At 36.3% G+C, this 16,753-nt stretch overlaps 1 protein-coding gene across 1 annotated transcript in view; it reads left to right on the forward strand.

Moving 5' to 3' along the window:
- The window catches only part of LOC146004511 (uncharacterized), a 278,862-nt gene extending 263,251 nt beyond the window's left edge, over positions 1 to 15,611 (forward strand). Inside the window, exon 9 of the mRNA XM_083143383.1 lies at positions 8,720 to 15,611. Coding sequence (XP_082999509.1) covers positions 8,720 to 8,971 — 252 coding nt within the window. The 3' untranslated portion in view covers positions 8,972 to 15,611. The remainder of the gene's footprint in view (positions 1 to 8,719) is intronic.
- The last annotated feature ends 1,142 nt before the right edge of the window (positions 15,612 to 16,753 follow it).

Raw genomic sequence — 16,753 nt, forward strand, 5'->3', positions numbered from 1 at the left:
GTACACAGACTCCCAATATTTTCTAGTACTACCATATATAATTGCTAGGGGCATGCATATTTCGTTTTTGACGAAAAAACGAAATTTGAAAAAACACATTGTAGTGTTAATTTTTCATGTTTTTGAAAGGTGTGAGGTGCATTTTGTGACCATATTTTGTCACGAAATAATGCGAAATGAACTGCAAAAAGCGAAATTAACTCTTAAACACGAAATTCAGGGTTTATTCACCGCCGTGACACCTTCCGAGGTCTGAATTATCCTGAGAGTTATGCAATTCCCGGAAAATTGATTAATTCTGCTGTTAATATTGGAGAAGCAAAAATGGACTCCTTTACACAGAAATAAACTTAATACTCTGATAACTACATAAATGTGCTATTAGAAGTGAAATGTTAATTCTGTGGAATAAGTGTAGTTTTTAAATCAAATTTAGGATTATTTTCACAATTTTAAAACCAAAATGTCATTTTATATAGCACTTTTGATGCGATTATTCACCGCTATAACACCGATATTTTATTTTATTTACCGCTTTTGAACTCGAAATTGACTCAGTTTTTGTACCGAAATTTTGCCTTTTTATTTACCAAAAATATGTGCCTCTAATAATTGCATTATGCTACTACAACTGCTGTCTGGATGGCAGCACCAGTCCCGAAAGTTTTTCATACCACGTCTTTAAGTTATTTGGCTTCAAGGTGAATTTTCCATTATGTCTGACTTTGCACTCTGAGAAGATGTAGGTCTAGGAGTACCAATTTGTGTATTTCGATGTGCATGGGATGCATTTTATCCATCTTCAGCATGTTAGTCCACAAGCTGTATGGGGAACCACAGGAATCTGCAAATTATCCAACCACAGGGAATAGAAATTCGTGAATTGTCTGTTGTATTCTAATGTACATTGTGCACTAATGTTCAAAGTTCAGAATGGTATCAAGACTTGGTTAGTTGTCGTGTAGGCTATTCTTTTTATTTATTGACATGTAAGTTGGAAATGGAGCCAAGATTCCTGTGTCTTGAGTTTCACGTAATTTAGCAGGTGCCAGTTAAATTAGTTACCATATCTCAAAATGACACACTGAGAATTATTTTTAAAAAGTTCTGTTCAATTTACCTAGGCTGTCAATGAAGCAAAGATTTTAAATGTCAAAATTTCTTTCACTCTGCAGTTTGCCTTGTAGCTACATAGTACAAATAATAACATACTTGAATTAATTAAATTTATTTCTTGATAACTGAAGAAATAATTTCTGACCACCAAAAGCATGCCATTTTTATTATTGTTATATTAATGGTATTTTTTTTCATGGTTCATAATGGTGTGTTCTGCCAGCATCTTTTTTCATATCTGAAAATAAAAACTAATGTTTGCATGTAATGAAAGAAATGTAGATGTGGACAATATTTATGGGTTTTTCAAAATGGGCTATCAGATGGCAACACTGCTTTGTTAGCTGTAGGTCATGACAAATGTAGTCATGAAGTAAAACTCAGTGGAGCAACATGTGCATATTGTGAAAACTTATGGTAATTCATGTTCTGTCAAAAGCTGCATTGCACCAAATAGCTGATAATTTCAATCTAAGCACCCACCAGAGAAATGAAAGATTCTGTGATATAACACTGCTGGGTTATTTGCTTTTTTTTGGGGGGGGGGGTGAAATATAAGAAAATTTAATGTGCCATTGGCAGGATTGAGCTCGAGTTAGATGCAAATGCCATTATGCCAAAGGGACCCTGGTGGCATTGTCCAATATTGTCTTTAATATCTAAGTGTAATCAATCATACTACATGTTAAAGATGTTAAGTATTTTACTGTACATATTTTTACACCCGAAACGTCTGGTAGCTGCTATTGGAAAACCCTTCATGAATGCATTGCACTAATTGTTTCATCGTAGCAAACTAACTTAGTTTAATATTGTATGCCCTAGAGACATCCAGAGAAAGAATGAATATCTTTCAGTTTCTCATGTGTACATAATCTAAAATGTTGATATTGTGGCTTTCTAAAGAGAACTGGCTCAGGTTCACAAACATACATTTTCTTCAATGCCCATTCCACAATTTATTTCTATAACAGGATTTTTCTCATTTCTAAATAACGTATGTATCTTTACTTTGTGTAGTCTAGTATTGTAGCATCAGTTACTGAACATTTTATTTTAACATTGTCCACATGCAGTGAACAATGTGTTTGTATGTGGGTGCATGTTTGTATACATGTAAGGTTTTGTACCTAATGTTTTTTTTCAATGCATTCTTTTCCTGTATGGCACCCTATGTCTCCATGTGGAACTAGGGGCCAGGTAAGCAGTCACTAGATTTTGTAGTTTGTTTCATACAGTTTTCCATATTTTAAGTAGTAAATATTTATTTCATGAAGATGTTAGTTCTTACGAGTCTGAGAGCCTCCCTGATGGCATTGTGGGAATGTCAGTCAGTTTTTTGTAATCAAGCGGTCTCACGTTGAGTACCCAGTGGAGTCACTTGGTGATTCAGATTCCACTTTAAACTGTAGCTCCATTCCCGATTAGCCTATCTGTGCATAAAGTAAGCTTAAAAGTCAAACTTGTATTCAGTTCTTGTGTCCCACTAAGTTCGCATTTTATTCAAGGTTTTAAACTTACGAGGGTTGCTATTTATGTATCCGGAATAAAAAAAAATATTAAAAAAATATGTATCATTGAAAATGGTTTTATTGTTTTTCAAAATATTCTCCATGATGATCGATGCACTTTTGCATACGTTTTAATCAATTCTCATAGCACTTTGTCCATTCCGATTGAGGTATCTCGAAAACATGCATTTTGAACACATCAATTGCTTCTTCTGGCGTCGAAAATCGTTGACCACGTAACTTATTCTTCACGTACGGGAACAAAAAGAAATCATTGGGTGCTAAATCAGGGCTATACAGCGGATGATCCATCAATTCAATGTTTTCACCTGTCAAATATTGAGTTGTTTGGACCGATGTGAGACAACTTGCATTGTCATGGTGAAGAATGATCCTGCGTCGCTGGTTGTTTTTCTGATTTCCCCAAAGACTTCTGTCAAACAAATAATTGTGTACCATTCAGAATTGATGGTTCTACGATTCTCTAGTGGCACTGTAGCCACATGTCCATTTTCCCCCAAAAAAGAGGCGACCATTTGCTTTGAAGTTCTTCTTGCACGAACAACTTTTGTTAGATTAGGCTCATCTTGGAACACCCACACCATCGACTGCTGTTTGCTTTCGGGCTCATATGCATAGATCCAAGATTCGTCACCTATGTAGATGTTATACACGGCTTTTGAAGCACCACAATTGTATTTAGTGGATATTTGTTTGCACCAATCAACAGGAGCCTTTTTTTGAGCAATTATGCGGGATCCAACGCAAACAAATCTTCTTCACGGCTAAATGTTCATGCAATATCTTATGTATGCTACTCATACTAATGCCCAGGGATGGCTCAATCTCACAATATGTTACATGACGATCTTGCATTATCAGTTCTCGCACAGCATCAATGTTTTCTGGCACAACAACCGATTTTGGACGGCCTTCTTTAGATTCGTCCGTGAGCGAATGACAGCCACGATTGAATTCACTAAACCAGTAATATACAGTGCTTTTAGATGGTGCTTCATCGCCAAAAGTCGAAGTGAGTTGATCGATGCACTGTTGTTGAGATAATCCACGTCGAAAGTCGTAGAAAATCATTGCTCGAAAATGTTCTCGAGTTAATTCCATTGTTGGTCTCCGATGAAATTTTCAATGGATATATTAGATGGTACCTAGCAACATTAGTGTTGCCAGTTCCGGACACATAAATAGCAACCTATGGAATTTGTCAAAATTAATCTGTTGTGAAACAAATATATGTGTATGCACACACAACGAATTCTTTCAGTTGTCCAGTTTATTATTGTTCTGCTCAGTATACGTGTATGTACAGTTGCAAGGGTGGGAACGAATAGTCAATTGATAATATGGAAAAGCCTGACTACAAACATCTATGCCTGACACAGGGTTCAATGTGGGGTGTCTGGTATCAGTGTATTCCACTACTACAGTATTTGGTCCACATTCTCATATTTGGTGAGGGTAGAAGGATTTTTTTTAGTAAAGAGGAAAGTTTTTGTGAAATTGTAATTTAAGTTTTTATTGAATTAATATTTCATTAGTTAACATAAGAGTTGCATTTTTTCCACACTTTTTAACACTTGTTTTACTTTTTATTTTTTGATAAAGTCTGTAAAGATGAACTGCATAAAATAATGTTACAGCTTTTATATTTTACACGGGTGGGAGGGAGGTTGTGTGTGCATAACTTGCAGTGGAATTTCAAAACTGAAAGGTGAAAGAAAAACATGTAATTCACTAATTTTTCTTTATTAATTGTTTATATTATCGTTGTTAAATGCATCACTGTTTTACCTAATCCCTTTTTGAGTAGGGCTAGATTCAAGCATGAAAACAAGTTTATAGTAAATTATTTTTGTAATAATAATACTGTGTGTCTTTTTCAGTCATATTATAGCAAGTCTGGATTTGTATATACAGTTTTCACTTCATAACTCTGATAAATTCTTTCTCCTTGAGGTTTTTTTATAACTAGACTAAATTGTGCATAAAAAGCAACTGTAAAATTGGATTTGAATTTTTCATTTAATATATAATCAATATTCCCATTATTTGTTCAGTACAGGAGTTGAATGTGAACTGTATAACATTTAGTAACCAATGCGAGAAGTGTAATAAAGAATGGGTTGAAAATCAAAAAGACAAATGGTCGAATGCAAAATATCCAAAAACACAAATGAACTACCCTTTTTAGTACCGCACTGCAAAGAAATTTTAAACAAACTGGAGATTTTATATAATGTTTATATGCATAAGAGCTTTGCAATTTCCAAAAAATGGCAAGGTACTGTATATTGAGATATGCATTGAACCAGAAATTAGTGACATATTGCAACTGCTAATTTCGAATGCTGGTTCAGTATTATTGACACACACACTTCATAGTAAAAGTAAAGTAAAGTGTTCCCCTGTGCTTAGCACCATGCCATGAAGGCATATAGGGGGTGTGGGGGTAACGCCCCACACTTTCTTGATCCGGTCGTGAGTGGGGGTGATGTGATCAGCATCATGCCCCTGACTGCCTTTACCCCCCAGGGTTTCCCCCAGGTACCCATGTTATTTGACACTGGGTGGGTGCCGGGGCTGCTTCCAACGTTAGAAAAGTTCCCGGATTTGAACTGGCCGGGATCGAACCCGGGACCTTTAGCATGGTAGTCAGACGCATTACCGACTGAGCCACCGCGGCCACACACACACACACACTTTATATGTATGATGTAAATTTAAAACTCGCAGTTCAAGTAAATAACACATGGCACAATGAAGTATAGATGTGTGTGCCTGTTGTTCATGGGCATTGTGTACAATATCCAAACATTAACATATTCGATATCAGCTGGCACATTCAGATGCCACCAAGATCAGATTTTGGTGTCCCACTTCACTTCTGCTTATTTCATGAAGTCATCTTTGTCTACCTCTACATTCCGTTACCACACACTGAAAAGTAAAATATTTTGTTCAATTTTAATGGCTAATTTCAAATTTTTGTTGAATTTAGTCTCCCTTTGAAATGTTGACCAAGGCATGAGAATATTTAACAGTTCTATGAAGCTAGTGGTGCCGTATGTTAACCAATTAATGTCGAAACAGCATTTCAAATATGTTTATTTGCCTTTTCTGACATATTTTCCTGCCTCATCTAAGATAACTATTTCAACTGCTTTTTAATTTTCTTTGTGATTATTTTTTTTTATATATACAGCTACTCCACAACAATGTTTAATACATTGTTATCTACAGTATAACTTATTTTTTGGAAATATATGCAGACACAGAAAAACAATAGTTCCAAATGTGTGCTCTAAATATTTTTCTAAAAAGTTACATACTTTACTTACGTGAAATTTAAAAGATTTCGTAATTCCGCGTTGCACTATTTAATGGTTCAATCCTATTAATTTCGAAGATCCACTGTCATCATTCACAAAAGGGTACGGCGTTTGAAGCGGAGATGGTACCGCGTCAGTACATTGTTTGTTCCCGGGTGGCGGTGGTTGCGATTTTTCCCGTTCGGCAGCACTGGTGCGCGCATCTTGGTTTGCGTCGTCTGCTTCCTGTTGTCCGGTGGCGTTGTCAGTTGGGGGTTGGGGGGCTGGGCCGTGTTGCTCGGTAATGTGCCGTTCCTGTTCCCCGCGTGGCTGGAGGGGGGTCGAGTATGTGCATAGCATCTTTTCTTTTTCAGGTCGGGGATCTTTCTGAGGACAGGGTGCCAAGTTGGGTGTGCTTGTCCATTGTCCAGGTTTAGTGCTGGTTTCTGCTGGATGATAGCATGGGTTTCTTTGATGGTGTTTTCTATGACAGACCCGGTTGGGTGAAGTATGGATATGGAGGAGATGGAGTGGTTAGTGGAGTGGAGTTGTTGGGAGAGGCCTGATTTAGGTGTGTCGTTTTTGGAATCTTTTACATGTTCGTTAATCCGTTCTTGGACGGTGCGGATGGTTCTGCCAATGTAGGTGTTGTGGCATTGGCATGTGGTCTTGTAGACACCGGGGGATGCAAGTTTGGGTAGGTAGTATCTCTTGAAGTTGGGTAGTGCCCTTCCGATTTGGGATATGGGTGTGTGTGCTACTCGGATGTTGAAGGGTTTGAGGGCCTTGGCAAATTTTCCAGATGTGGTGGGGTGGTATGGAAAGGCGATCCATTTGGGTTTAGGATTTTGGTTCGGGTTATCTCTGTTTCTTGGATGTCTGAACTGGGTTTCTGTTTTTGCGCACCACATGGATAGTTGGCGCTCGGTGTAACCGTTGTTTAGGCCTATTTCCGTTACGCACGCTATTTCATCTTGCAGGTCATCTTCTGTGCAGCTGTGTGTGAAGGCTCTTCTGTAAAAGTTCATCCATACTCCAGCTTTCTGTTTTGGTGGGTGGTTGGATTTTGCATGGATATACTGGGTGCCCGAACCTGGTTTCCTGTATATGGATGTGACGAACTTGTCTTGGAGTCGTCGGATGCTGAGGTCGAGAAAGTTGAGGCGGCCATTTTGTTCCCTTTCAACGGTGAAGTTTATGTTGGGATGTATGTTATTGAGGGCAGTTAGGAGAAGGGTTAGGTCCTCTTCCTGTTTGTAAATGACTATGGTGTCATCGGCATATCTTTTGTATCTTATATGAGCAAACTCTGGTTGGGTGAGAATTGACTTCTCGGCCACATGCAGCACTATGTTGGATAGGGGTGCAGAAAGGGGGTTGCCCATTGTGGAGATCTGTTATGGTGAAATAATGAACATCTGTTACCTTAGCCTGAAGGCTAGATGCACGTGATACATTTTATGCAGACTGTAATTTTACATTTTACTCTTTGAATTTTCACATGTTCTTGTGTGTGTAGAATGGAATTTGCTAAGAAAATAAAGTTGTGTACGTGAATATTCATAGTAATTAACAAATTATATATTATTATGTATTTGAAAAACAAAAGGTTCAAAACCAAAAATCATGATGATAAACATGTCTGGAAAAAAATCATTTTTGGTCTGGAAAACCTGGAAAGCCAGGGAATTTCATAATCAAAAATTCGTAGCAATCCTGATGCTGAGCAGATCCGCATTTATCACATTTGTATGCAGTACATCGTTAACATTTCTTACATCTTGAATTTGGTGATCTGGTAACTCTTCTTGGTACTCAAAAGTGCTTGTTGAACAGTGTCTCTAATAAACTGCAGGAGAGGTATTCTTTGTTTCACACAATGTCGGCACCATTCATTCACAGCTGACACATTTATTGCCACCACCACTTCTTTGAACGAATTCTTGTCCTGTAGGTGGCAACAAATTGGTCATTGCAGTCAACTCCACCCATGTGTTTATTGTAGACCAGTATTTGCTGTCGAACTGGAATCTCAATTTTACCTTTTTTACTCTTTTTTTATAGGCTTTGCTTTAATTTTAGTGCTGGCAACAGTCAAATGATTTGTTATCCCATCACTTTACCAGAACTATATCATCTGTACACACAGATTTAATTTCTCCTTGTGTTTTCTTTTCCATTTCTTTCTTTGATGGTAATGGAACTGATTGCAAATTATTTTTTCTCAAGTTCCTGTACCAGCAATTCCTTTTTCAGATAATGTCTCCAATAAAGGTATGCTTGTGAAAAGATTGTCAAATACTAGATGTTGTGCAGCTCTTACTTCACATTTATCAATCAGGCTCCCTTGTGCAGGTGCCTTGCAGGGTGGTCTAGTTGGGCATCTGATTGCTACATGGTAAATTCAGGTTCAATTCCCAGGGTGAGAAATCTAAGGTGAGCATTTTTCCTGCCTTGTCCCTGCATGAAGTGGCTCTGGGGTTCACCCAGCCTCAAATAAATGGGTATAGGGGACTAAAGCTGGCCGGAGCATGGTTCGTCCCAAAAGGCCAAGATCCGAGAATGTGAGGGGCCCTACCTACACATCTTCTAAATGTGCCTTCGTGACACTGCAAAAGAACATGGTAAAGAATCAATTTTCTCATTTGTGACACTTGTCCCATTGTTAGAAATGCAATTTGTGTGTGTGTAACTATTATACCAATATATGACTTGGTTATTACCTAGTGATTCTGAGAATGCAATTTTTTCCCCTTGCTTTTTCAGGATAAGCAAGCTGAAGGTGACGCCACCGCCTCTGCCAGCACGAATTCAATACCGAAGAAACGAACACTCACAAAACGTCCTGTCTCTCGTCAGACGGCATCAGCAAAGTCCACGAAAGCTTCAGAGGCATCAAAGGCACGCGAAGAGGCCCGACGGAAGATGATGGAGGAGAGGCGGAAGGCGATGAAGGCGCAGAAGGAAGCAGCAGGCGGAGAAGACGAAGTCAAAATATTCGTTCCAGAGTCGAAATGAGAAAGGCGGCAACCCTAGCTATTGTTATTTGTTTGTAGATTATGTTTGGACCAAGAAATTTACCATTTAGAAAATGAAAAAGGGATGGTACTAAAATCAGTATTTGCTGAAGTAATATCTGATAGCTTAATTTATTACTTTTTTTTTTTTTTTTGTAAATTAGATATATATATCTATAGAGATAAACACATACAGAATGGCTTGAGATTTTTGCCAGATTTCAGAACACTTGTTATGAAGTTGACCTGAAGTTTATTCGTGCTGCATGAAGCAGTACGTTATTCTATTAATGGCACTGTGTTGTTATTTGTTAAAGTGTGGTTGTCAGTTTTTCTATATATGTAATATATGTCCCATCTTTGGTAAGGAAAAATGAAATGCTGTTTAGTTTTGCCATTCTGTTTTGTGGATATTTTTGAAACTAACTGTTAATCACTGAGATCCATTGTTATATATCTATGCATATATACTTAGGGCAGTGCGATTTATCACTGATTTTTAACTCTTTCCAAACTTCAGTGCTAGCTAATTTGGAGGTCTATCTACCTTTTTAGATATTACACGTAATATCCAACTCGAAGACACTTTGCTTGTTTTGCGAGTCAACATACATGAAGTTTGTATTTATGCAGGGGTTAACATGTATTTGCATGTAATGGTTACATGCTGTAAAGAGAATCTGTTAAGCTACTAGTGGAATTGATTTTAATTCGGTTTTTTAACATTTGCATGTTGGAGAATTGCAAGGAATGCTGGCAATAAGTATGTTTGTCCTGCTTGTGTGTAGTTGAGCATGCATGTGTGTGTGTGGGTGGGTAACATCAAGAAACAACTTATTTCTCATTTTGATCAGTTTTCAAATGAATTTCATGCCACCACAAATATCATTTAGCATGAAATTTGAGCTTTTCATTTCATAACCACAGTACTTTTAAAAGTTTTTCTTCGTATTTAAATAAGTTTTTCTTGCGCATATATTTTGCAAGTAAAAATTATTTATATATGGAATTGTGGGTGATTTATCATCCAATAACAGGTATTTATTGTTGAGATTCCAAAAATGTTATTATGGAAATGTGCATGGTGAAAGTGTGGGGTATGCACAATGTGGAAAACAAACCTTTCAACATTTAAAGCAGTTTTTAAACTCTTGTTTATTCAAATCCTAATTGAAATTCTATGGATAAATTTTAATGGAAGAAAATCAGGTATTGTATTCTTCATGATAGCAAGGTTTGTATTTAAAGATTAAGATGAGAATTTTATAATGAATAATAGATTTTTGTTATGCTCTGTCCCAGTTTTTTAATTTTCACATCTTCTTTTGTGCTTATTTTACATTTTTTTTGCCTCTTGCATTAATCGCAATGACAAGAATGAATGATTAAATAAGTGACATCTTGCCCAGGATTTGAACCTGAAACTTGTAGCTTCATGGTACATGCTGCTAGCCAGTTTTCTATCACATAATTTTTCATTTGATAATTCCAATCTGCTTTTAGTTGCTTTCTAGATTGGAATCAAAGCTAGAAGATATCTGAATTGTCATTGTGAGAAGAGATGGTAATAAATTGGAACTTCAAAAATTATAATAGAATCTACAATGGCTATGGGGTATAGATAACTCACAACATCTATTATCATGATGTTAAAGTAAAGTTCTACTCGTACATGATCAATGAATTGTTAACAAAAGTCCCTGAACATTTTTAGAGAATTTAGGACTTTTATTTTGTGAAGGCAGTTAATTTTTCTGCATCATTCATCAGTCGCATTACAGATAAATATTAATAAATTATGTATAACACCCATATATGGCCATTTGTGCTGCAAATAACAGAATATAATTTTAATTTGTATCTTATGGTATTGTAGAAAATGTTCATGATGCAAAGGACTTCATGAAATGTGGAGGATCTGTTTATTAGTGTTTTCAATTTTAGTGCTTTTTATTATGAGATTACATACAATTAAATAAGTATTGTATTAATAATTGGAGAAAGTATTGAATGGAAAACTTTCTATTTTCAAGTACCCAGTTGTTTTATTTCCATGTTTACCCAGTTGAAGTAAGTTGTTTCATGAAAGTATAACAATTATACTGAAAATGTGTGCGTGCGTGTGCGTGCGTGCGTGCTTTCTGAAAACCATGGAGGAGAAAATAAATTAGACTTGCTTGTTACAGCAATAATACTAATTCAAAATCCATAATGAATTTTATTTGATATACAAGTGGATTATGTCACTGGAGTGAGGTTGTGAATGCTTCTTATTTTTTATTGCCTGACAAAGGTGCTGCATTACTATTGTAAACAATTGAGGCATTTGATATTGACAAATAATATGGAAAACATTTTAGACAAGATGTGGAAGATTGTACTAGACTCTGTATGCCTAACACAGGCTTATAGAAATTTTTATTTGCTGTGCGTTTTGTTATGCATTAGTAACTAATGTGGGGAAGAGAGAATAGTATAGTGCATTTTTTCTTGGAAGAACATTACATGTAATTTCACAAAACAAGATTTTTAGTTGTAATATTTAATGGTATTACAGTTAAACTGTACAATATTTATTTATAAATAATACAAACATAAGAGCTCAGTGATTGATTTTGGACTACCAAGTATTTTACTAAATTAATAGTTTATTTAGTGGCGAAATTTCTTTTCCTTTAAAATAATGGCATTCTCAAGTTGATTAATACATGTAAACTTTTCCCCTGGTTCTGAAACAATGTGAAGTGTCTATGGACCTAACATTTATAGAGAACTTCACATCTAGCAGGATTTTCCTTTTTCTATCTTTCTTGACATTTCTTCTTGTTAACAGCTTTCACCATTAATAGAAAAGTTAGAAAAAGAAATAAAGTAGTACAGAGTGCACAAGAATGTATTGAAATATACACCTTGTGTAGTTACCAGGAATTAAAAGGCAAGTGATTCTGGATAAGACAATGTGGCAAATAAGAAGATATTGAACTCATTAGCTCAGGGGTAAAATGCTGCAAAAGAATGCTGACCTTGCAACAGGTCTTCTACTATCAGATTTACATACCAGGTAACCTACAGTCTCTGCCAATCAATTATCTTTATTTAATAGTTCTTATAATAATGGTCTATAAGAGACAGATTATGCAATTCATTATTATGTATTCCCTTCCATTTATCTCTGTTTGTTCATCTCTTTTAGGTCTAAACATTGTTTCAGCATCGTATTTTCAAAACTTAATTTTTACTGAGGAAAATTCAGTGTGTTTTTGTTTTTAAAATGTTGGCAAGGTATCAAAGTGGTATAAATTGGGTGAAATTTTCTATCTATCTTAAAACCATTTCTAGAACATGAAATTATTGGGTTTGGAATTTTTTGTCCCATTTGTTTTAGGTCATGCTTCCCTAGGAATTAATATATTCAATGAAAACTACTACATCTGTTACAGAATCTACTCTGAATAAATGCCCCAGACTAAAAGTGAAACTTTTGAGATGAATGCTCTGGTAATAATTCTATATATTAATGAACATAATATTTAAGTGGTTAGATATAATTAAGGGGAATGTTTATCTGTAAAATTCCAACAGTAAAAATTATTAGAATATATTTTAAACATCAGGCAAGCAGCAAATAGTATTTTAATGCAATCAAAAACAATAGGCTCATTGGTCTTTGAAAACATTGATCAACTCACAACATTGCATTGCTACTGAAAGTTCTCTGGTTCGAACCCTGACCTCTTTCTGATCATGAGTGTGAGTGTCCCTTCATCTATTTCATGTAATCATCATTCATCCTTGTATTGTCAATGAGTTAAAGGTAATATACAATGACCCAAACTAACAAATTTTTAATGATCTCTCTCAATAATGATGTTGATGAATTTGTGGTATTTGAGACTTGTTTTGTGTGTGTGTGTGTGTGTGTGTGTGTTAGTGTGGTTGCGCCACAACCCAGTAATACAGTTGTTTGAATCATGAACTGATTTTTCCTGTTTTCTGCCATTTAATAATCAATTTTTAGTCATCAAGACACGTGTTACAACTTCAGAAAAATATATCATTAAAATGCACAGCCGTGAAAATAAGTGGCTGGACAGAATTGCGCTGGTACCACATGGGAAAAGCAAAGCGAGAGAAGGACAAAGAGTCGCTGGTTCCTTCACGTGTGGCAACATCATCAACCAGGCTGTGTTGCCTAATTCGAGCGTCATACCCACCTCTCTCTGGGGCACTTTTAAAAGAGTCGCATTCGACACACAGCTAGTGATAGTGTGAATTGAAAGTTCGTTACAGGCCCCAGAAATGGGAGTTCCATATCTACATATTTACAAGCTCTTTCATTCTCTTAAACCTCCAAACACACGGGGTTGTGTTGACGTGGCAACAGTATGAACCTCTGTCACCTGCCTAATTTCATTGCCGTGCGTTTACTTATTAAGATTACATTATTGTCATAGTCATTTTTATTGAATTCTACTACCTCTGTGGCTACACAGACAATTGGAAAATATTTCAGGAGACTTATCTGCGAGAGTACTGGAATCGTATAAGGTGCAATGTTATTGCACAATTTGTGTCGGTACCAAGAAATCTAAAATTTGACACAAAGAGTTGTACTGGATTCCGTAAGAGGTTTATTCCGTACTATCTGGTCTAATTGAAAATTGTGTTCAAAGCGATATACAGTTCACCAATTATATGCATAACGTATACCCACAGTATGTGCTTAATGCATGCAGTGATGCCAATATGATGTGGATGCACAAATTCTTAATGCATAATTTCACGAGACAATGAAGCAGTCTGGATACTACCAGACCCCAAAGTGTTACGGTCACAGTTTAGTTGGAGTCAGATCGATCGGCACGTGTAATGCATGCTCACAGCTGTTGAATTGTTATTTACCAGTACAAGGCGAAACACCAATACCCTTACAAATGACTGCAGATTGGTAGTAATACTACAATCTCATTCCATGTAATACTTGTGCAAAATAGCTTGTTTAATCCCAATAGGGGTTTTGAAGTATTTCGGCAAAGACAATATACTGTGATAGAATAAAATATTGTAGCCAACTACAGATATTGTAATTAACCAAGAAAGAAAAAATGCCACATGTGTTTGTCGTTAGAGCATGTAGCTCGGCGTAGTGCATTCTTCTGATGAGACTGACAAAGGAGACGAATTAGCCTTGTAGCTTAGTAATTTAAATTATAAAGCAGTTTTTTGAAATTTTGGAATGAATTTTTGAAAAGTGGTATGGTTTTACCAGACACATGATGCAAGATTTCTTTGTTTTTTTTTTTTTTAAGTATAACATCCCATGTATGAATATTCCGCATTGACAAAAACATTGTTTGTATGATAAGATGTTAAAGAGTATGGGAAACTGTGTAGACATTTATAGGAATGTATTATTTATATCTGTATAGTTTTTAAACAAGGACATAGTATTATTAAGTTTCAGCAAAAAATATTTATTTAGTTAACTACCATTTTTAACGCAATGTAATGTGGTGTAAGTTTAGGATTGCCTGTAAATTCAATTTTTGAGCCACCTTCCATCTTGTGTACAATATAGCAGAACCCAACAGTGCAAATAACATTTTGCTAGTAGTCCCCCCCCCCCAATCCCAACTCTGATTTTTTTTTTTTTCATTTTTATGTAGAGAAAGATAATTTATCTGAAACATGTGTAAAATATCACTAAGATGCACAAATTTCATTGTATAATTTACATCCTATGGAAACGATGCTGCGTAAAAAAGTTCCTCCCTTATTCCATTTTCTGCTAGCTTTATTTCTTGTGTGTATATATCTTCAAAGAACTTCATTTGAAATTAATCATACTAGGTAGATTTTGCATCAATATTATCTGACAGTCTGGATCTGCTCTCCTAAACTCTCTACGGCAGTATATGAGAGCCTCATTTAATCTTAATTTGTGTACGTATGATTCCAGTAACTCTGTGAACTTATCAATGAGCATTGAAACAACAGTGTTGCAAAATGCAAATGCTAAATGTCTGAAGACATGAGCAGTGGCTGTTATATTGAAACAAATACAAAGCATGAACAATATAAATATATACCTAATTGATGAATACATTTACTCCATTGTCACATGTTTGATACCTGCATAGTGCAACACTTCCACATAGCTTTCTATATAAATCTCTGTGGATAAGTTCACTTTATGCCCAATCCGCAACATGCCAGTTGCCCCTATTCCTCTGTGTTTAAAGTTCAAACGATGCAATATTGTACAACAAGGTGGTTCACAGGTGACACTTATGGATATTTTATTCAGCATTATCTTTATTTAAAAACCGAAGAAATTGTAAAAAAGAATTCTTGTTGCCAGTTGCATAATATAAGTGATATGCAGGATGAAACTGGAAAAATTACTGTTTTGACAAAATGCAGAGTTGTTGCCGTGTGTACTACAGTGGTTGAATTGGTAAACAGTGCACAGCTCCTTGCTTTGGTTGGTGCTATGTTAAATGAGATGTTAACAATGATGAGGAAACAGTATGTTGGCTTGAACTTTTTCCGAAAATTGTGGAAACCCTCAATTTTTTTTATACATATATTGTACATGCAAGGATTAAGCCCTTATGAAATAAATATTGCCTAGAACTGAATGGTAGTTTTTTTGTTTTTTTTTTCACTATACTGCTTTCATTTCCAAACTGCGCTTCTAGGTCATGGCATCGTCTCCCCACGCAGTCGCCTGTTCCCCTCCAAACATAACTAACACACACCTTCTGCCTGTTCATTGGGTGTCGCACGGGGAATGCATAGAAGTGGGAGTGAGGAACAGGGTGCGGAGCTGGGTGGATGTCCTTGAACTGCACATTCGAACATAAAAAAAATACATAGTGATTTCATTTAGTGTTGTGCGTGTGTGTTGCAGATGTGATGAACATTTTTCTGTTGGAACGTGTGTGTAATACTAGTTTATATGATGCAATTGTTTTGAAATAACGCGGGAACAATATTCATTCACTTTGTTTTACAGAATATACAGTTCAGGTATTGCAACGAAAAATTCAGTGAAACTGAACACATTATTGGAATTGAAGGGGTGCAAGCCAGAGAATTTTCTCGCCTTAGAGATTTTCAGTATCAGTTATTTTTTTTAACTATTTATCAATAATTTTCAGTATCAGAACTTCTACTCCATGAACAAGAGGAGCAGGTATCTGACAACAGTTAAAGGTGAGAAAGTTATAACTGTACTATAGGGTGATTCATATAGATCAGCCTAATGAATTTGCTAATAATGCTTAGTGATGCATATAACCACTCGCAGCAGAGTCAAATGCTGTGCAGATGGTCAGCCAGGTGGCAGCACTTATGCTGCATGGTTCAAGGAGATTCAGCAGTGTATGTACGAAGAACGTGTTTGCAGTGCCCAGGTGACAGTTGTGGAGTACACTGTTGAACAGGGAGTGTATCTCGTGCGCACGTACTGGGTGACCGATTGCCAACACACAATCAGTCATGTATAAATTATGTTAATATCTATATGGTATATTTTATATTACAGCTCATTTTGTTGAGCCGGTTGTATAAGAATCACCCTGTACGACTGGAACATCAGGTCTTCATTTAAAAGTATGAAAGTCCCAGGACTGGTTGCTATTGAAAGTACAGGGTGGCTCAATAAGTCACTGAACACCCCCAGTCCAAGGCCACTGCAGCGCGCAACGTGGAAATGGTGATAACCAACCCTTGCCAGGCCAAGGGGGAACCACATTGACGCCACCCGCGTGATCGGCAG

This window comes from Lepisma saccharinum, chromosome 21 (genome assembly GCF_977018435.1).
Source record: "Lepisma saccharinum chromosome 21, izLepSacc3.1, whole genome shotgun sequence".
In the NCBI taxonomy this organism is placed as follows: Eukaryota; Metazoa; Arthropoda; class Insecta; order Zygentoma; family Lepismatidae; genus Lepisma; species Lepisma saccharinum.